This window comes from Grammomys surdaster, unplaced genomic scaffold, assembly GCF_004785775.1.
Source record: "Grammomys surdaster isolate TR1022 unplaced genomic scaffold, NIH_TR_1.0 181, whole genome shotgun sequence".
Classification (NCBI taxonomy): Eukaryota; Metazoa; Chordata; class Mammalia; order Rodentia; family Muridae; genus Grammomys; species Grammomys surdaster.
In genome coordinates, this window is record NW_021604626.1 from 1,799,706 (window position 1) to 1,821,880 (window position 22,175).

Sequence of the window (22,175 nt, forward strand, 5' to 3'; positions counted from 1 at the left end):
GAGGTGATTGACAGTGGATGCCGTTGGCTGGACTAGGTATTAAAAGGTGCATCAATCTCTCAGCCCTTACAACTACTATACAAGCAAAAGATGTTCTGTGTTCCTATATGCTGATTGAGCTGTTCAGAAATCACCATGTTGAGGTTCACAGAAGAGTAAAGAGGGGTTATAGGCAGTCGAGTTATATAATAAATCTTTGTTAGAGCAGTCACAAAACGTCTCCTTTTCTATTTCGTTTACAGCAGGGTGACTTCTATTCCCCAAAGTCATCTCAGAACTAATTAGTTAAGGAAGCCCCGTGCATATTACAAACAAATGACACTCACAGTTCCGACTTTTATCATTTTCTAAGTGAAGATACAGACTTGATGCCTTTCAACAAAATGTTCCAAGAGACTTGGAATGAAGCTCGGTTGGTAGGATGCCCGCACAGCACTCTCAGGGAGCGAGGCTCCAATCCTAGCACTGTCAACCCAATGTGGTAACAATCAAAGTGCTGAGGAGATTCTGGCAGGAAGACCAGAAATCCAAGGACACCCTCAGCTGTATGGGCACTTTGAGACCAGCCTGAACTTCATTAGACTCTATCTTTAAAATATCAAATAGGGAGAACCAGCCATCAGGATGCCAAGGGTCTTCTATAATCCAAGTCAGTTTCCCAAAGGCCCTGCCTCTAAATACTGAGGTCTTCACTCTCCACAGTTAGGTACTAAACCCCTGCATAAGCTCAGTAGAGGACAAACTGGTCACAGGGTGTATAGTCAGAATGTTCTGGGTGCCCAGAAACAAAGAGCAGAAGCTGAGGAGGACTCCCCAAAGCAGGCCACCATACTGCTGCCAACGCACTCAGAAAAGCAGAGACTGAACAGTCAGAACTGGGGAGAGAACAGGTTGCAGGGAGAGCCTATGTTGTGGGCAGAAACAGGAAGGTGTTCCCCGACATGACAAGAGTACATACCTAAAGGAACTGATGGAGGAGACTGGACTAGCAAAATTTCTGCTTGCCCCACAAAGAACTGCAACCCACTGGGAAAATAAAGACATAAATCATTCAAATATAGCAAATCAATGTATGTGACCAGTTTTTACCAAGTTGACATAAGCTACCTGGGACTAGGAGCTGCTTGCGTCAGATTGGTTTGTTGGCATGTCTGTGGGACACTTTCTTGATTAATGATTAATGTGGGCGAGCCCAGCCCTGTGTGGGCGGTGCCTGCCCTGGGCAGGTGGTCCTGTATTGTGTAAGAAAACAAGTTGAGCAAGCCATGAAGGAGCCTAAGCTATACTCCTCTGAGGTTTCTGCTTTAGTTCTGGCCTCTTGAATGAGCCACAGAGCCAAAGATCTCTTCAGTCTGACAGACCCCTGCTGATGATCCTGCCAGTCCATTGAGGTCAGGCACGAGGAACTGGAGCTGCCCAGGGCCTGAGTGAGCCCTGACCTTGCCCTGTCCATGTTCCTGACTTCTCTGGAGTCTTGAAGATGGAACATCCAAAGAAAGCTTAGTATAGCTTCTATAGGTGAACTCCTCCTAACGTGCTTCCCAGGATGAAAGGCTGTGTTGGGGTTGGTCATGTCCGCCTTACATACAGATGCTGAGTTCTGTGCCCCATGATCAGGCTCCAGTCTAGACATGAGCATTGTACTGACCCGTGTGCTGTAAAGAATGATCTCCAATAATCTCTGATTGGATAATAGAAGGCTAGAGCCTGTGACTGTGCAGGAGAATGAGGAATGCAGAACTTGAGATCGAGTAGGAGGGTTTCAGGTAGGGACCTCAAGGAGAAGGAAAAAGGTAGAGGAAGAAGGAGGTCCCCATGAGGCAGGATGCACCATGAGGATAGACTACGAGCATGTAGCCAAGAGAAAATCATCCTGAGGACACACACGGAGCAGAGCAAACAGAGCAAGACTCAGCCGGCAAGTAACACGGGGCTTATGGCTGGGACGTCGGTTAGAGTATCTCAGAGCCTGGACAGCACAATTCCAAGAGCTTATTATTTAAAAAATACCAGGTTTGTATGTCCTTTATTCGATAGCTGTATCATCTAGAGTGCGACAGAACCCCCCTTCCCATAAAATTGCTACAATAGAGCTGCAACCTGTAAACTGAAAATAAACCCTTTCCTCCACCTCCCCACCCCCACAAAGTTGTTTCTGGTTGGTTAGTGTTTTACTGCAGAAAGCTACCTTGGACAAAATATTAATCAACGTCCTTTACTACAGCTTCCTTTAATACTGCAGCTTCCACTGCAGTAGAAAATAGCAAGGATTAATGGAAAATCCAGCATAGGGAAACTTTGTAGCAGAGTATAGGCATAGCTCACAAGCACCACAAGTGCCTAAGCCACTGTGCCCTATCCAGAGCTGCTTCCTGCAAAAACAAAACCAAAGGCAGGAAAGATCAGTGAGCAGGAAAATCACCCCAGATCTGCTGTACCTATTGGGAAATCTGTACACTGTTGGGTCTAGAACTGTTTTTTCTCCTTTTCCAATGACTTATATACCAAAATTTTGATTTCCATAAAACTTCTAGAAGGAAAACCGATTCTTTAGCAGACTATCTTGGAAAACAATACTTGATTATATAATAAATCAAGTAAAACTGAGTTGATCTATGAACCAGCTGCTAGAAGTGGGCCCAGCCAATAATCAAAACTTGAGGAAGAAGATACAAAGAATCTTTTATACTGCAAGGAGATGATACAGAATCACTTATTCTTCATGAAAGCCCAAGAAAGACAGCATCCCTATCACAGATGGGAAAACAGGCTCACTGCTGGTAGGAGGGGGCCCCACAGAGCCAAAAATGGAAACTGACAACACATACATTCTTTATGAACACCTCTGAAACCTCCGGTTGACCACTGAGACATGAATGTTTCTTGGAAAGGTCTTATAAGCAAGGTTGTTTATCACACACACCCAGTTGTCCAAACCTAGTGCTGTTCTAATCAAGGGGAGAAGAAACAGAAGCTCATGAAAATGGTCCTTACTCACCAGTGACCATCTTAGCAAAACTGAGCAACAGTAATAGGTAACATCAACTCCATCAATGGCTCACAGTGTTTGTACCTTTCTCTGTTTGGGATGCAGCTTACTAATAACCTACCTAGTGTGGTACTGGTTTCGATGCCTAACACACAATCACTCCATCAACAACAACAAAAAATAACTAAATCAATCATCCTCTTTACTCCCTGGCAACAACCCAATAAGATAGGAACCATTAAATACCCAAAATCATTCTCAGTCAATCCAATGTGTCTGCTGTGCTTAACAAGGGAACCACCTCCCGCTAGACTTGCCAGTTCCGGCTACCTGTGTTTTTGCAGACATCTCAGTTGTCATCAGGAAATCATAAAACATGAACAATAAAACTAACATCACAGAATGCTTAGCGGTTAATTGGCATTCTACATTTCCTTGAAAAAGAATTTAAAACCTTTTAGGATATGCCTTGATAATTGTGTTCTTCAGAGATTTGAGCGCTGGAGACCCCGCTCCAGGTCCAACTGTTTCTGCGGCTATGGTTTCTACATGCTACACTCTCACTGCATTTTTCTGGAACTTTAACCAAATGTTGGAGATCTCAAATCCTACATCTATCTTCGGTGGACTTAGTGGTTAGTCACATCCTGCGTGACACTCTGCCAGGAACCCATAATCTGTGTTCTCTGCTCTCTCTGCAGTGAGAGAGCTCTTTGCTGAGGGATAACCCGCCGAGCAGGAATCTGCTAGCCACCGCTCACAATGAAGCTGCACGCTGGGTTTCAGAATTATAAATTATAAATCTGAAATGCCTTTGTACTGCAAGAAAATGTTTCCTGGAAAAGAACTTACATTAAAAAATAGGCTTAATATCAGGCTTAGAAATGAAAATTAAAAGGCATACATGCAGGGGTTGCCAATTTCCATTTATTTTAAACATATAAAGGTAAAACACAAAGCCTATTCTTATATCAGCCACCTACACAAAATGAACACTTTCTGCTTTGTGGTTTTCATCTATTAAAGCCCTCCATGTTTTGGCGAGCTGGCTATTTTCGTTTTGCAGGATGAACAGTGAGTTATTTTGTTATGCATACAGAAACATTAATTTTTAGTACAGGCAATCTTTTTTTTTTTTTTAAGAGAGGCTTTTTTTTTTAATTTTTTTTATTTATTTATTATATGTAAGTACACTGTAGCTGTCTTCAGACACCCCACAAGAGGGCATCAGATCTCATTGCAGATGGTTGTTAGCCACCATGTGGTTGCTGGGATTTGAACTCGTGACCTCTGGAAGTGCAGTCAGTGCTCTTAACCACTGAGCCATCTCACCAGCCCCTAGTACAGGCAATCTTAAAAAGGCCTTTTCTGAACCACAGTGCCTGTAATACACTCTAGTTTTCTATTCTAAAAAGATGTAAAACAAATACAAGCCAGGCAGTGGTGGCACACGCCTTTAATCCTAGCACTTGAGAAGCAGAGGCAGGCGGATTTCTGAGTTCGAGGCCAGCCTGGTCTACAGAGTGAGTTCCAGGACAGCCAGGACTACACAGGGAAACCCTGTATCTGAAAAAAAAAGAAAAAGAAAAAAAAGAAAGAAAAAAAATACAAGCAGAAAAAAAAAAACATACAAGCCCAACATTTATCTCTTTCCAGTATCAGACTGCAGAACAAAGAGTTATGACATTGCTAAAAACCACTTATAGTCAGTTACAAACCATAAAAATGTTGCATCCGTATATGTATACACATATGGATACATGCAGCACCCATCAGCACCAGACAGGAGCAAATATTAAATTAAAACTCACTAAGCAAGCAGTCTGAGGAAGTCACCTCTGCACGAGAGACTCACCTTTGAAGACACACATCGTGAAACAGTGAGTTCTGAGGACACCCTAAACCACATTGACCCTGACTCCCAACAGCATGTGTGTCCCAAGGGAGGCAACAGACTCTTACATCACTGGTGAGTGGAATGAGATCCAGTGTCTTGTCTGCTCCCTGGCAAAGCCCATGCATGTCACACCTGCCTGGTAACCCAGGAGCGTGGTGAGGGGCCCTGCAGACTAGAAATGCTGCAGCAGCTCAGGGGTTGAAACTGGAACTGCCCAGCCTTCACACATAGTGAGATGAGCAGAGAAGGGCAGAGAAGCTACTGAGAGCCCAAAGCAAGCTCACATAAAGCTCTTCCAGTGGGCATCTTTGGGAGATCTCAGTCAAACGCCATTCGGCAAAGGCTGGTGGGGAGCTGAGAGAAAGCGCTCATGGAATGTGTGAACCTTCGGAGTGGGTATGGAAACAGGTGCATGGGATACAGAGCTTCCTGAGCAGACAGCAGGATAGACGACACAGACTCAGAGAAGTAATTTATTGCATTGTATTTAAAAAAAAATCTCTAAAAATCATTTTCAATTGGGGTATTTGGTTATCTCCGACACACAAAGACATGTTTTATGGGACGCTCAGAACTATAAATAGCTAAAAATGGAATCTTATTCATACTGGCTTATGTAATCTATTTTTAACATCTTTATTGAGATATAATCGTAAACCATAAAATTCACCCATTTAAAGTACACAATTGGGGTTAGAAAGATAGCACAGACAGTTAAGTGCTTGCCACACAAGCATGAGGCCCTCAGTCTGTGTCTGACACCCATATGAAAGCAGGGCTTGCTGACACAGCTGTAATCCTGAAGATCCTGAGAGCAGACTGGTGTAGCCAATTCAGTGAGCTTCGGGTTCATCAAGGAACTCGGAGTACAACTGAAGGCACTCTATACCAACCTCCACATTCCCACACACATACACAAAGTAAACAAGGAATGATTTTTAGTGTGTTTGTAGTTGTACAGCCATTATAACCACCTACATTTAGACTATTTAATCACTCACAAAAGGAGTAACGGGTAGAGAGATGGCTCAGTGGTTAAGAGCATTTGCTGCTCTTCTAGAGAACCCAAATTTGATACCCAGAATCCATATATGGCATACCACAATTACCTGTAACTCCAGGTCCAAGCAACCCTAAGCCCTTTCTGGTCCCCCATGAGTACCTACACACCCATGGCACACATACAGACTCATACATACATACACATATTTAAAAAAAAAAATCTTTGGGATGCAGAGACAGCTCAGTGGTTAAGAGTACTCGCTGCTCTTCAAGAGGACCTGGGTTCATCTCTCAGAACTCGTTTTGCAGTTCACAACCTTCTGTAACTTCATTCCGGTGGATCCAACACTAGGCACACACATGGTGTACGTACATACATATGAGCAAAACACTCATACACAGAAAACATATTAACCTTAAAAAATGTAACAAAGATAAGCTGGGCAGAGGTGGCACACACTTTTAATCCCAGCGCTCAGGAGGCAGAAGCAGGAGGATATCCAAATTTGAGGCCAGCCTAGTCTACATAGAAGAGCCAGGGCTACACAGAGAAACCCCTATCTTGAAAACCAAATAATAATGATAACAATAACAACAACAAAAATAATTTAAAATCTTTATAAAGAAATGAACCAATTCTCAGTCATTCTGTATCCTCTTTGCCCTAAGCCCATGAATTTGTCAACACAGGGACTATTTGGTATCATTATGAATAATGCCTCTATGAATATTTATGCCTAAGTTTGTACATAAATGTTTCACTTCTCTTATTTACATATCAAAGAACTTAAGAGAAGAACTTAACACTATTTTAGGACATTCGGACATGACGCTTAAAGTTCTAACCATATGTGCCCATATGGACAGAGAACGGAGAAAAGGCAAGAGTGTTGGCTTTTGTTTGCTTTGACACGGTCCCATTTGGCTGAAAGAGAGCCTGAGCTTGCTATATTGAACTTGCACTGTTTCAGAGGATGACTCTGAACTTCTGACCTGCCTGCCCCCAACTCAAGACCAAAGGGATTTCAGGTGTACCTCCCCAAGCCTGATTCTATACAGTAATGGAGACTGGACCCAGGGCTGTTCTGGAGTAGGCTGGGTAAGCAAACAAACTAGCTGCATCCTGAGCATCACCTAATGGTATAAATCATCACGGAAAGCCATAAGGAAGCAGAGCCCCAAGGAAGAAAACCATCTCCACAGAACTTTCTAAAACAAAGTTTGAAAGGAAATACAGTAAGAGGAGGGGGGAAAAATCAGACACTTTCCTGCTTTAGTCACTAAACATTAAATTTATTTTCATTAGAATTTGATTCTCTAAGGCCAGGCCTGGTAACACAGGCCTTTAATCCTACCACTTAGAAGACAGTGGTTAGAAAGCAGAGGTAGGGGCATCTCTGTGTGTTCTCGGTGGTTCCAAGGCAGCCAGAGCTTCATAGAGAGACTCTATCTAAGAAGAAAAAGAAAAGAGAAAGAAAAGGAAAAAAGGAAGGAAGGAAGGAAGGCAAGCAGTACACATCTGTAGCCATAGGCAGGAGGATCATCACAAGTTTGAGGCACCCTGAGCCACACAGTAAAACAGGGACTCAAAAAAAAAAAAAAATCAAAACAAAATAACAAAAAGAATTGATTTTCTATTTTCTGTGTTAGAAAAGACACCAAAACGATTTAGCATATGGACCACATGTTCTACTGCTATTGACTGAGGTCTAAATAGGAATACAGAATTAATGACGACTCAGGAGGGAGGGTACTGTGTGTGCCTAAAATGCCAACTCCACCCGGTGGAAAATAACCTACTGCCCTAATTTCCCCCATTTCCTCTCATTTCCAACTCTGAAAAGAGAGAGAGTATAACCCGTGTATCATCTGTTGAGTGTTTGCCATCACCAAACGCCACAGGAAGGTAAGAACCTCCCAGGACAGGTGGAAGATCTGTCTTCAGGTTAATGGTCCATATGGGATTTTAAACGTTACCTCCAACAAGTAATTCATCCATGAGGAATTAGAATCACCATAAGCCAACCAGGGCTTCTCCTCAGCCAGATTCACTCTGTAAATCTCAATTCCTAAACACTTGCACTCACTTCTGGCACAGCACCAAGGATTCACACTGAAAGAAATGGAGGCACTAGACCGAGCCTAAGTATAGTCAGGGCCAGATTCCCACACTGCTTTGGCCACATGCCTTGAATCTGACCCAGTGCAAACCTCAGGACTAATCTCTACTTGGTCTCACAGACAAATTGAACTCCTTGAAAATAGCTGACATGAAAAAGAATCTTCCAGGCACTCCAAGCTCTCTAGGCCTTAATTCTAACAAGGCCCTTCTAATTAGCAAGTGAGAATCAGTACTTTCTCAGAAGGGTCCTTCCTGTGTGGCACTTGTGTGGTGATGTTTTTATTCTCAATGTCACTCACTCACCCTTTATGATGGCTGTATGATAGATGTCTGCTGAAAAAGTAAGACTGCGGCAAGCAAGGCACTAGCATCTGCCATCTCACCCAGGAGAGAATCACAGCCCCATTCTGTCTACCTTTGAGTTCTACAAAGTACAAGTGCTACAGGAAGTCCTCAGGAGAAGCACAAAGAAAAGAAAGCCTCAAGCAGCCAGGTACACACACAGCACACTCACTACCAGACAGGGCTCGCCTGAGGTGAGAGTCAATAGAAGCCTGCAAAGAGAGACAGATCATTCTAGGTAGAGGAAGCAGGAAAGATGGGAGAGAAGGCTGGAAAGTACAGGAAAGTTAGAGGGGTATGGAGTCTGAAGTAGAGGACTCAGGAGAGCCAGAGATCACTACAGAGACACTGACCCTTACCTCTGAGAGAATAGGGCATTGGGAGCTGATTTTTGAAACCAGTCTTTTAACTATGTTTCTTTTTCCTCTTTGAAAGACAGAAAATGTTGCAAGTAAAAAGCCTTATACTTCATTAGTTTGTTTGGTTGTTTTTTTTTTTTTTTTTTAATTCTTGCCTGTATCTTTTCTCCATTACTGCCACAATGTAACTTCCATCAAGTGTCTAGAAAGTTTGCAATTACGTGGCAAGATGTTGCCATGAATTTATTCCTCACCTCCCTCCCCCACACACACACACACTCTGTACCACCAGGTATTTGATATAAACCCTGGTTGGTAAATTTAGTAATTAGTAATATCTCAAAGAAAGTCGTTGGGTTTTTTTTTTCCATACGTCGTTTTATTTATTTATTTTTGTTTCTTTGAGACATTCACTGACTAGCCTGGAATTCACTATGCAGACCAAGCTGCCCTGGAACTTGTGACCTATCCTCCTGCCCCTCCCTCCCAGTGTTTAAGTAACAGAATTCTAGGTATGTCCCACTGCCTCCCCTCTTCTTTAAACTGTATTTTAAACAAGTTGCTACCAAGTTACTCTTAAGAGATGGGTTTGAGAAGCAGAGGCCCGGCCAGCCCATCTGAAACACTTGGAGCAGCTTTGGAATTCTCTGCCCACTACACTCAATGAATCAGTCTGCCCTTCTGACTGCACCATTGCATAAGCAGGTTTTAAGTCAACCTATTCTTCAATTAAATTACAGTCTAAGCACAAGAAGGAAAGCCAAGCAGGAACTATGGGATGGAGAAAAGTTGAGAGTGTTCCCAGATGAAGTGCACCAGTGATACGATCTTTATTGAGCAGCTTCCACAGTCCAGATCTAATTCAGAAGAATTTATATTCACCACTGCGCAATGCTCATTTTAATCCTGCAGGGAAGATGAGGAAGTTGAGGCTCTAGGGTTAGTTTGCCTGATATTAAACAGCTAATGCAGCCAGGTTTCCAACACTTTCCCCCAAGACAAGTCTATAAGGAGAAGGAAGGTGAACCAAGGACTTGCAGCCCACCCTCTCTCATCTTGTCTTCAACCCCTTCTTCTGACTACAGGAGCTTTTCTTTCCAACTAAGCCAAACTCATCCAATCAGCAACTCATCCTGTCTCTTCTGTTACCAAACCATATGACATCCCAGACTCTCTCCCTGGCATTTCCTGTCCTCCACAGCTTGATCCAAACATAGGCCCTCCAAAACCCCAATGTTTCTGTTCTCACGATGTCTTCCCTCATACTTTTAGGATGTCAATACACTCTTCAGGTTCACACACTCTCCTCACTTCACCGCAGAACTGAGGATCCAGAACTCTCCCACAGCAAGGCAGGTGCTTTCTGGGGTCACTCGGCTACTCAGTTAGAAAACAGGGCCCTAAACATAGCTAGCCATCCCTCCCACCAAGCCCAGTGCAATACCTAATGACTACATGATACCCACCACTACATAATGGTGGCTCCTGCTGTGAAGCCCCAGAGCTTGACATTCAGCACACAGCTTCCCTTCAATAAACCCCATGGTTAAAACTAAGGTTCTGACTGCACCAGAAATGATAAGGCTCCGAGCACACCCATAGAGACACAAATGGTCCTCCAATCAGACACACTCAGTAGAAGCATCCATGTAACCTGGTCCTCAATATCTAGCACAGCATCTACTAAACCAGGGTCTTGATGACAGTGGGTAAAAAAAGGAGGACAGACAGCCATTTCACCCCATAAATACAAAAATATTTTCACACTAGTGAACAAAATATAGATTATATATGACTAAAGGTAAGCCATCAAACACTGGCTTCTTAAGGATATTTCTAGGGCTAAGACATGGCATTTTGTTGGCCAGAAATTGATTTGTTCAACCTACAGAGAAAACAGCTCAAATAACATCAACAGAATACCAGAAAATTAGCCCCACCATACCACAAAGTGCTTAGTGCACAGAAAGCTTGGCTGGGCGTTTTCTGTTTGTTTGTTTTGCTTTGTTTTGTTTTTTAAAATCCCAGCTCTTTTCCTTCTTTTTTTTTTTCTTCTGTTTTATGGGTTTTTTAAATACATTGAATATGGTTTGCCTGCCTACATTCTCCCCATAAGGTGGAACCTCATCATGTCTCATATCACCTAGCAAGATTTTACTATTACCTGGCTACCCAGTTCTTTATACAGGATCTATCCTGTCTTATTAAGCAGAAGAAATAAGAGAACAGAAGTTGCAACACTAACAAGGTTGATGTGTTCGCTCCCTAGTCATCTCATATAGGACAGGAGACGTGTGAAAGATTAATCTCAGTCATTACCTAACCATCCAAGAGGAAAAACAACAGATGGATGAAGTAGCTCCCTTAAGCCTTTAAACATTTTTAAGTTAAACTGTTTATTTTTATGTGTGTGGATGTTTTGTATGCATGTATGGGTACTACATGCATGCAGTGCTTGATAAGACCAGAAGGGCATTAGATCCCCTGAGACTGGAGTTTCAGATAGTTGTGAGCTACAATGTAAGGGCTAGGCATCCAACCCAGGTCTTTTGGAAGAGCAATCAGCTCTTAGCTGCTGAGTCAGCCCTCGTTTCTTTGGTTTAGGGTTTTGGCTTATTTGTGGGTGTTTTGTTTTGTTTTGTTTTTAAACTTTGTGTGACGTAGAGCTCACTCTGCAGATGAGGTTGGCCTTGAACTCACAAAGATATGCCTGCCTCTGCCTCCACGTTCGGGGAGTAAAGCTATGTGTCATGAGCCCAGCACTTTGAACACTTATGAGTCAAAAGTCTTGTGATCCAACAGTTAAACTCCACATACTGCAAAATCTTTTATGGAGAGACGCCTTGACTGACCTTGAATTCCAGATTCTGTAAGATTTCATCTCAAATCTTTCTTTTTGAAAGTGCAGAGAGACTGAGAAAGACACCCAGAAATGACTTCTGGCCTCTGGCCTCTGAACACACATACACAGAGAAAAATACAGATATACACACACCACTTCCTCAACTGAGTTTTTTGGAAACCAGTAAATCATCTTTGACTGTCGTATCTCCTACTCCAACATCATAATCTCTTTCCCATCCTTCATTTCTCCCACCTGGTCTTCTCACAGCTATTAGTCACTCAGACCTCCTACTCTTTCTGTGACTCTTTCACCGCCCCTCTCCCTTCACTGTGGAACAGCCACTGCTGACAGTGAAGAACAGCCCACGTCTATCAGCAAGGGTCCTCAGCTCTATCCTTCCAACATCCCAGGGACAACATCTCCCCACAACAAACACCACAGCTGTCCTCACCTGAGGGAATCACAAGAATCTTGTCTCAGACTCTCACAACCTATCATGAACAAAGAAGTCTATGGATCCCTGAGATGCTCGACACCCACAACACAATAAATACTTAATATGACTTGAAATGGTAAATGTTTAATTCCTATGGAAAAATTAATAATGTAGTCAAACAGTTACCTGTGTATTTTCCAACAGGCAACTTGACCATTGCCCAGGTTGTGCAAGATAAAACATGGCTAGTTTTACAAACAAAATCGGCAAAGCAAGCGGTCAACATCGTCATGCTCTCTGCTCTGGAAGCAGGCACACGTCTACAGTCTACATATGTTACTGCCATTTTTCTTTTCTTTCACAACTAATGATGTTTGTCTGCAGAGTACAAAGACAACCTGGTTTTCCATTACAATATTAAATCGCCAACTGTCAGTCAGAAATGACGCTTAAAACACTTAAGTGTGAAGTTACAGAGGATTTCCCCTCTTGTCAGTTTTACAAGATAAACAGGTGCCCAATTTCCACTAACGTTGTTTGATTTTTCAATGAGTTCGACCAACTGGAAGAACACTTACAGCTGTTGAACTCAGCATCTCCTATCCCTGTACCAGATTCCCAACCATCCCCCCAAAGTTTCCTTAAAGGGGCAATCTTGTGTTATTTTTTTTCCAACACAGACTAAAAAAACAAAACAACGGTGTAACCATTTTGCCCTTTTTTAATTTCAGAGAAAAATGGAGGGGGCCCATGAGCATTCGGCGACATAGGCAGACAAAGCCACCTTCTCCTCTCGCTGTTCCGAAGTCACAGAAGGCAGGCCACTCAACAGACAACAGACGGGGAAATACCAAAGGGAACACATTCCACGCTCATACAAAGGAAATATCCTCAGGTGCTAGAACGAAACTTCAGCGTGGGCTGTTGTCAAACACAGAGGGTAAAACAACCTACAAAATGCCCTTCTGACCTATTATGGAGGAATGCGGTTTAATGGAGACAATGTTCTTCGTGAGGAAAACAGAGAAATCGAGACTACTCCGACCCCAGGCCCAGTACACCCCGGGCTCCTCACTGGAGCACATCCAGCTGGATAAGGGTAGAGATCCGGAGGGAGTTCTGACTCCGTGAACGAGTCTAGGCTGAGGTGTTTTAAGGAGCCGAGCACCAGAGCCACTCCATCGCCCCCACCTTAATCTATGAGCCTGGCGGACCCAACCAGGGCTGCACGCGCGACCCGGAGATCCCGCAAGAACACAGAAGGTCCACGGCCCGGCTGCGGCTCCCGCGTGTGCCAGATCGCTCAACTCTTTCCACACTCTCCAAAGTTCCGTGGGCAACCCTCTGGGACAGGCCTGCTCCGGGAGAGGCCTGGAGCTGGATTGCCAGGGCCCGCGGACCGCCGGGCAGAGGCGCCCCGCCAGGCAGCGCCGCGCCTCCCGCGTGCCGCACTCTGCCTCGCCCCGTGCCGGCTCTGGGCACCCGGCCGCCCACTCCTAAGCTAGGAGGACCCAGACGGTGTCCAGGGACCCTGCGGGTGGCGATCGCGGCCCAGCCGGAGCGCGCCGAGAACTTTATGGCCGCGGGTCCGGGCCGGGGGCGCCGGCGAGGCCGCCCAGCTGCCGCACTTTCCCTTTCCCCGCCTCCCGGTCTCCCTCCTCCGTCTCCAGGAAGCGCCATATTGATCCCCGCGCCTTTCCCCCGTCCGCTCCCCGCCGCGCGCCCCAGGCCACTCACCTTGGCCACGGCCTTCCGGTAGCGGGTCACCGCCTGCTGGATGAGGCTGAAAACTTTCATTCGGCCATCTCCGCACGGCACGACCACCCGGGTCCTCCCGAAGCACACGGTCACTTTCATGCCGCCGTCCCTAGCTGTCCGTGGCCGGAGCGGCGCTGGGCCGGGAGACTGTACGCAGGGCGCGGTGGGGCCGCTGCGCCGGCGCGCCGGCGGCTAGGGGCGCAAGCAGGCGGCCGCACACAACTGCTCGGCTACCATGTCCAGCCCGGCCGCCTTCGCCTGGCCTCGCCTGTCCCCGCCCGGGCGCCTGCAGCCTCCGGCCACCTGTTCGGCGTCTCGGCGTCTTGGCGCGCTCGGCGGCGGCCCGGGGCCGTGTGGCGCTCGCGCTCAGTCGGGACTCCGAGGAGGGGACGGCGAGGCAGGGAGGAGGAGCAGCAGCGGGCTGGGCGCACAGCACCGCGCGCAGGCGGCAGGAGGAGGCGCAGGGCGGGGCGCCCCGAGGCCTCCGCCGCTGCCGGGCCGCTCGGTTCACCGCACGGCGACGCGCGTCGCAGCCCGCGGCGCTGTGCTTCGGCCAGCGCAGGGCAGGGCGCGTCCTCCTCCAGCCCACTTGCCGTAGGCTGCAGTGGGAGGCCCACTCCGGGACGCCCCACCCACGCCCCCAGAGGGCTCCAGCGAGGTCCTCTTCCTTTCTTTGTGACTTTTAATCCCCTTCTTGGGAGAAAGCTGTTTAAGCTCGGAGACGCCTTTAGAGCCCGAGAGCCACTGAGTCGCGCTGGGGAAGATAGGAAGCCCCAGGCCAGGTCTCTCTCTGCTCGAGGCAAGGCAGGGTTTTCTATCCTAAGTGCCTGGCCCCTGTGCAAGACCGGGCGGCGCTGTTCTGTAGCAGAGATTAATTGGCTGCTCCCGAGAGAGGTTGGAGACGCGTGGACGCCCTGGTACTTCCTCTTGAGGCCACTATTTACCTTAAAGTTTCTTAGTGACCCATTTGTTTAAATAAGCAGGACTTAACACCGCAGTTCAAATGCATCTGTTTCTTGAAAATTCCTCAATCTAAGCAACCTAAAACCCTCTGAAAAAATACAGTCCGAATGCTCAGAGGGAAGGCTGTTCTAGATAGGATAGTCCCTCGCTGCTAAGGCTGTCACACAACTCAGAACTAACACATCCCCAACTCCACAGGGAGTGTGTGATAAGCAAACTCTAAAATGTTTAATAACAACGTGGACCGAGTCTAGGAAAGTGACTGAAGCTGCTTTCTGTCTTACTTAGAAGACGTGGTCCCTAAATAAATGTTACCGTTGTCTTCAGAGAATGGCAAACTTCAAGAGAGTCGCTGTTGACCTGAGTTTGTCCCACTCGATACAGTAAGTTCAGTTTGGCAGTTAATTTGCATGGTTTTTGAGCCTATTAAAACTCCTGTGGGCTCCAGAATTTGAGCACCTAGAGCTGGTGCTGAGTGTTGTTCACCCATCCCTCCTCTCTTTTTTAAAATAATAAGCAAAACAAAGAAGTCCTTTGGCATTTTAGACTCCTGCACAGTCTCCTTGGCCTTGAGGCTCTAGGTCAGAGGAAACATCACATTTTCTCCCTTCTGACTGCTCTCAGTCTATCCGATGACCACCGGTCCCAGCATATGATACCATCAGGTATCATCCTGTCAGGGGGTCTGTCAAGATTTTACCCTCTCAAAGCCCACAAGAGAACTCTTGAGTGCACATAGCTTTGGGAAAGACTCTTATTACCTCTACATGTCTACATCATTCAACTTGTCTACCAGTGACTGTGCTGGTCACACTGTCCGTGAGTCCTGCTGAGGTTTTTCTTGTTTGGGGTCTTAGCAATACTTGAGTCCACGGGCCAGCAAGATGGCTCAGCTCAGCCTGCCAGGAGCTAACCACCAAGACTACCTGAATTCTAACCCCAGATCCCACAAGGTGGGAAAAGAGAACAGCCCCCGACAGTTGTCCATTGACTTTCAGAGAGAGAGAGAGAGAGAGAAAGAGAGAGAGAGAGACACAGACAGAGACAGAGAGAGGCAGAGAGAGAGAGAGGCAGAGAGAGAGAGAGATTAAATAAAATATAAATAAAAAAACACTTGCACCCACAAAAATTGTTGATAATTAGAGATGGTGTTTCTGTTTTGCCACATGGAAGGAGTAAATAAAGTTGCTAATGGGCTTTGTTACAAAAAAAAAAAGCACTGATTTAGGTTAAGTTCTAAATTTGAACACTAGTACTTTCCAATTGTCTTTGCCAACTGAGGAAAGAAATTAGTGAGATGCATCTCATAAGTTGTGAGGACCAAACAAATTTGTATAATATGCAAAAGTCTTACTATATGCTACTGTGTGAGAGCATGTAATATAACAGAGTCTAGTGGCCATGGTATAAAGTATGCTAACAAAGCCTGGGCAGGGACAGCAAACGATTGGAGAGCAGTGAGCATAGAAATCTCAAAGTCGGAGACATAACTGGACAAGGGCTAGAATAGATCTAGTAGAATGCTTGTCTAATATGTCTAAACCCCTGTGTTTGATCTCTAACACTCCATAAAAACTCCATATCTGTAACCTTAACACATAGCAAGTAATTTGCAGATACGCAGCAAGTTTAAGAACAGCCCAGACTACATGAGACCCTGTACTATAAATAATAATAAGGATTAAGTCTTTATCTGGCTAGTTGAATAGAGATATGATTATCATTATTCTTATGTATCATAGTTGAAGATGTCCCGAGCTTTGATAAGCAACTAAACAGATGTCAATCAAATGTCTTCTCCCTTGAAAGCATGCTTCCCTCCCTAGTACAGCCATACACCTTCAACTTGAGGTCCTGAAACACGGTAACATCTTAAAATGTAATTACTGGCTGGGCGGTGGTGGCGCACGCCTTTAATCCCAGCACTTGGGAGGCAGAGACAGGCAGATTTCTGAGTTTGAGGCCAGCCTGGTCTACAGAGTGAGTTCCAGGACAGCCAGGGCTACACAGAGAAACCCTGTCTCGAAAAAAAAAAAAAGTAATTACTGGAATATTTATCATACTCTAACCTTTCCATAGCTCACCTGTGTAGTTCTGTAACATCCTCACAGCTTCGTCGGTGGCAGCCTTAGTACCTAGAGATGGAACTGAATTCTCATGCCTGGGAATCTTGAGACAGCTTTCCATTCAGATCCTAAACCAGCCATACTGAGTACTTGTATTGAGTATTTTTTTTCTTTTAGATAAAGTTCTCGTGTCTCAGACTGGTCTTTAACTCATTATGTACTTAAAGATGACCCTGAACGTCTGAATCTCTTTCTCTACCTCCAGAGTGCTAGATTACAAGCATGTGCCACTACCCTTGGCTTATGAAATGCTGATGGTATAATCTGGGCTCTATACATTCTGACCAAGCATTCTACCAACTCAGATATTTCATTAGTCCCTACTCTTTACACACAAATGCAACGAATTTCTATATTAAAAATTAGTAAAAAAAAATTAATGCTTTGTAATTTTTAGATGCCATACCCTTTGCTATCTTGAAAAAAAATCATAAAATTCTATAACAAATAATTAATTTATTTCTACCACTATATTCCTCAAATAACATCTAACCATAAAGATGGATCATAGCCAGCCCTCCTTCATGTCAATAAAATATTCAGCTTAGCAAATAGCTTCTTGTCTGAGGTAAGCATTAAAGCAAGCCTGGTCTCTTTGAGAAGCAAAATTATCAAAGTCAGGGGTCAAATGTTGTTGTGTAAATATCTTATAATGTGCTTACTTTCTTAAATTCTACAGTTTCTAGTTAAAAATAATCATGCCCTTTGTCTGTATTTCTGTTTCACAGCTAGTTGATTCAATTGGTTATGAATACCCCAAGAGAGTTCTGAGAATTAATTAGGGTTTATCTGGGCTTTGTGCCTATGTTCAGGTGGGTACATGTGACCACACAGAATATAACTTCAATTCTATCCAACTACAATCACACATTCCCTATGTGTAGGAAAATCATTGTACCAAGCAGCTCACCCTTAGAATATTAATAACTGAAAATAAAGGAGGTAGGGACAGGGAAGATGACTCTGTTCAAGTCCCAGAAACCAGGGGTGGTGTTGTGGTGGACAAAAACAAAAGCACTTGTAAACATAGTGCCTAACCTCAGTGTGGAGAGGAGACAGGTGGACTCCTGGGGTTCACTGACCTACTTGGAGAGTGCATATATAGTATACATATACACATATATATGGCCAGCAACTGAGAAATGACATTGAGGGCTGTCATCTGGCCTTCACATGGACACTCTCACGTATGTGCATATATACATGCATGAATACACACAAAGAATAAAGACAGCCTGTGAAAGGTACATACATGAATAAAAGAATAAAAGCGTGTGAAAGGCTTTTGGAATGCAGTCATCCTGTGAAGATTATTAGCTCCAAGGCATTACACACACATGCACTGCTTACTCTTCTTTGATTACACATCCAAGAAATGTTTACACCGCCATATGTCTGCACTTCCATGAATTAGAACATTCATATCTGTCACACTCATTCAGTAGCAGTGACAAGTTTTTATATCAAGCCTTAAACCACACCTTTATAGGGTTCTTCCTCAAGAGGAGTCCAATCTGGTAAAGATTTCAGAAATGAATGGACTACAACTGAAAGATGCTTATGTGCTACATAGTAGCAACCATAGAGATACCAAAGAAACTACTCATTCCCTCTGACATAGAAGGAAACAGGCCTTCTAATTTCATCCCAGAGAAATACACTGTACATTTTTATGTATTCAAGTAACAATAATTATCATTCTATGTGTTACAAGTAACTAATGGCCACAAATAAAATTAATTATAACAATGTAGTTTATTTAACAAACAATACTATACTGTACCACTCCAATGTATAGAAACGAGAAAGGGTCTTGCTTTATAGTCCAGGCTGGACTAAAGCTTACTAAAGTGTTCCCCCAGTTCTGCTCCAAACTTGCAATCCTCCTGACTCATCCTCACAAATGCTGCAGTTGCATTTGCAAAATTTAATACGTCTTTGTATTCATATTTCTTGGCTAGTCATTTTGATCCTGTGCATGACTGATGTTCAAGACAGAGATCAATTTGAATCAGCCACATCCCCAGAGCTCAGTAGCTGCTTGTGGTCAGTAGAGGCCACTTTGGACAGCATAGCTCTGGGTGCAGGTCCACTAGCAGCCAAGACTACAGTGTGCTGTCAAAGTGTGCAGTGTCAAAGAAGAGAGTTACCAATGGATTGAACTCTTGGAGGCAGAAACTGCTTCTCACAAGGTGAATTCAGTTCATACCTCATGACTGAATGAGAGGTATATGAGTGATGGAATATGGCAGAATGGATAACAGATATCATCCTGACATGTTTTAAATTGTACAATAATACAGAGTATAACAGGCAAAGATAGAGCTGGGCCTGGGGCTCAGCTGTCAGAGTGCTTGGCTAGCATGTACAAAGCCCTGCCTAGATTTGATCCACAAAACCAGGCATAATGACATATACTTTTTTTTTTTTTTTTGGTTTTTCGAGACAGGGTTTCTCTGTGTAGCCCTGGCTGTCCTGATGACATATACTTATAATCCCAGAACTCAAGAGATGGAAAACAAGAGAACCAGAAGTTCAAGATTGTCAGGGGGCTGGAGAAATGATTCAGCAGTTAAGAGCACTGGCTGTTTTTCCAGAAGATCTGTGTTCAAGTCCTAACACCCACACAGCTGTTCACAACTGTGTATAACTCCAGTTCCAGGAGATTTGGCACCCTAACACAGACGAGCAGGCAAAATACCAATACATATAAAACTAAACATGCAGGCAAAGATTGTTCTCACCTACATATTGAGTTTGAGACCAGCCTGATCTATGTAAGACCATGTTTCAAAAGGAGAGAAGATGACTCAGTAAGTAAAGTACCTACTGTGCAAACACCCCATAAAAGGCAACTCTACAGTACACTGTAGCACTGGAGGGCAGAGACTAACAGATCTCAGGAACTCACTGGCCACCTAATCTAGCTGAATGAACCATTTAAAATCTAAAGTAGCTCCAGTGGATAAAGGCAATTGCTGCAGAATCTGGAGACATGAGTTCAGTTCCCATTATCCACATGATATGAGGAAAGAATCAACTTCCACGAGTTGTTCTCTGGCCTCCACATGCATCACACATACACCCATAAATTCACAAAATAACAAATAAATAATAAATGTAAAAACAAAAAATAAGTCATGGAGTGGAGCCCTGGTTTCAGTTCCCAGCTACAACAAACCTGGGCAAGGTTGTAAACATGTGTAATCTCAAAACTCTGGAAGTGGAGTCGGGAGTATCAAAAGTTCAAGGTTGTGCTAGGTTTAGCTCATCAGGTAAAGTGCCCGCTTAGAAGTTCAAGTACATATTGGGTTCAAGGCAAGATGGGGCTTCATAGGACCCTGTCTATAAGCAAACAAACAGAAAAAGACCACAACTCCATTAAAAGACATTTTGCTGGAGTTGAGGAAGACACCCAAAATTGATTTCTGGCCCCCTGCACACATATGTGAACACACATACACAAACACACACAGAGACACACAAAGACACACACACACACACACACACACACACACACATGGGGCACATAATACTGTCCAAAGCCTCAGTACAGGCCCCTGTTGTTAAGGAACATTAAGTACAAGTGTAAAAGCATGGTTTTCCCCCTGAGCACAGGAGTTCATGTGACTTCCATAATTAATGATCCGCAAAGGCAAGCAAAACCAACAAGAAGGGAAAAAACAGAGTATTAGCTTAATGATCCTCAAAGTGTCAAATGCAATCATTAGACACAAGCACAAGGAAGGGCAGGAGTACACAGGGCTAGAAAGACCCTGCCAGTGTTCCTTGGCCCGAATCATCTCACGTCCAGAACTTTGATCTCCTCTTTCATTGGTGTCCTGGAATGACAGCCAACTCATCAGCCTGAGCTGACAGTACACGTCCTGACTGTAGTCTATCCAAGTCCTCCCCTGCCCAAATTCAGCTCCCTTTGAGATGCTCTTGGGTCAGTCTCTCCAGGCACATGCCACTATGCCTGCTTCTTATTGGCTTCTGGAGAATCTGAAATCAGGTACATAGGGTCTTGTCTATAAGCAAATAGAAAAACAACAACAACAACAAAAACCCAAAAAAAAAAGAAAAAGAAAAAAAAAACAACTCAACTCCATTAAAAGCCATTTTTCTGGAGCATCCAGAACATAAGTCAAAGCCATTTACCTCCTGGTAATCAGCCTGAACTGAGGCAGAATTCCCAAAACTCAATAGCATGGAGAAATGGCTCCATGTGAAGTTTTATGTTTTATTAAAGGGTAGCGAAGGCAGACTAAGCTGCATGACCATAATGGAAGGGGAACACTGACTACAAATTGTCCTGTGACCTCTACACATGTTTGCAAATACACACAATAAATGTAAAACAAAATGTATTAAGATGGATGTCTTCCTGTTAGCTACCCTGTTAAGTTCAAAGCTTGCTGGCACGGATCTCAAGCTTCGGGATGGTAGTGCCTAATCAGAGACTCCACGCTTACTTCTTAAGGATATACTTGGAAGGAGCATCATGTGGCAGGCTTCTAAGCACAAATCCAGAACCCACATCAAGAAATCTTTGAAGCCAAAAATAATAACAGATTCCCCGTTGTGGCCCAGCTCTCCTTTCCCATTGGTTAATTTGCACCCATGTGTGTTGGTTTGAATAAGAATGGCCCCCATTGACTCATATGGTTGACTGCTTAGTCCTCAGTTGGTGGAACTGTTTGGGAAGGATTGAGAGGGTGTGGTCTTGTTAGAAGAAGTGTGTCTCTGGTGGCAAATTTGAAGGTTTCAAAAGACCTGTTCCAGTCCCACTGTGCTTTCTGCCTCCTTTTGTGGATTTTAAATGTCTTAACTATGCCTTCCAGCATGCTTTGGCTCTGCTGTCTGTCATAGACTAGAACCCTTGGGAACTATCAACTCAATTAAAAAGCTTTCTTTTGTAAGTTGCCTTTGACATAGAGTTTTATCAAAGCCATAGATAAATAATGAAGACACGAGGCAATGCCAATTTTCTTCTCAGATCCCTGCAAAACTCCATACCCCATTCAGAAACAGAACCCCTATCCTCATAATGCTCTCCAGAGGCCCAGGTGATCCAGGCTTAATTTCCAACCACCTCCCCCTTGGCTTCCCTGTCCATTATGCTCACTATGGTTAATCTTCTGCTGATCTCTAGCCAGAGTGAGTGGACTCTTGCTTCATGGCCTTTGCAACTGGCTGTTTCCAAATTCCAAAATGTTCTCCTCTACCTGGCTTCCAATCCCATGTCCTTCAGACATCTACTCCTACCAATAGTAAATTCTCTCTGTCCCTCTCAAGACCTGTAGTTTTATTCTTCTCCTTAAAACTTAGCAACA

The 22,175-nt window shown here is 44.3% G+C and overlaps 1 protein-coding gene across 13 annotated transcripts in view; it reads right to left on the reverse strand.

Moving 5' to 3' along the window:
• Positions 1-14,147, reverse strand: part of Pard3 (par-3 family cell polarity regulator) — a 556,386-nt gene extending 542,239 nt beyond the window's left edge. For 11 of the 13 annotated variants that reach the window (XM_028767787.1, XM_028767783.1, XM_028767785.1 and 8 more), the window contains exon 1: positions 13,730-13,876. In XM_028767787.1, the coding sequence (XP_028623620.1) occupies positions 13,730-13,849 (120 nt within the window). In that variant the 5' untranslated portion in view covers positions 13,850-13,876. Of the gene's footprint in view, positions 1-13,729 lie in introns of all 13 variants that reach the window. The other 2 variants (XM_028767780.1, XM_028767793.1) reach the window with 2 other exon arrangements.
• Positions 14,148-22,175: the final 8,028 nt, after the last annotated feature.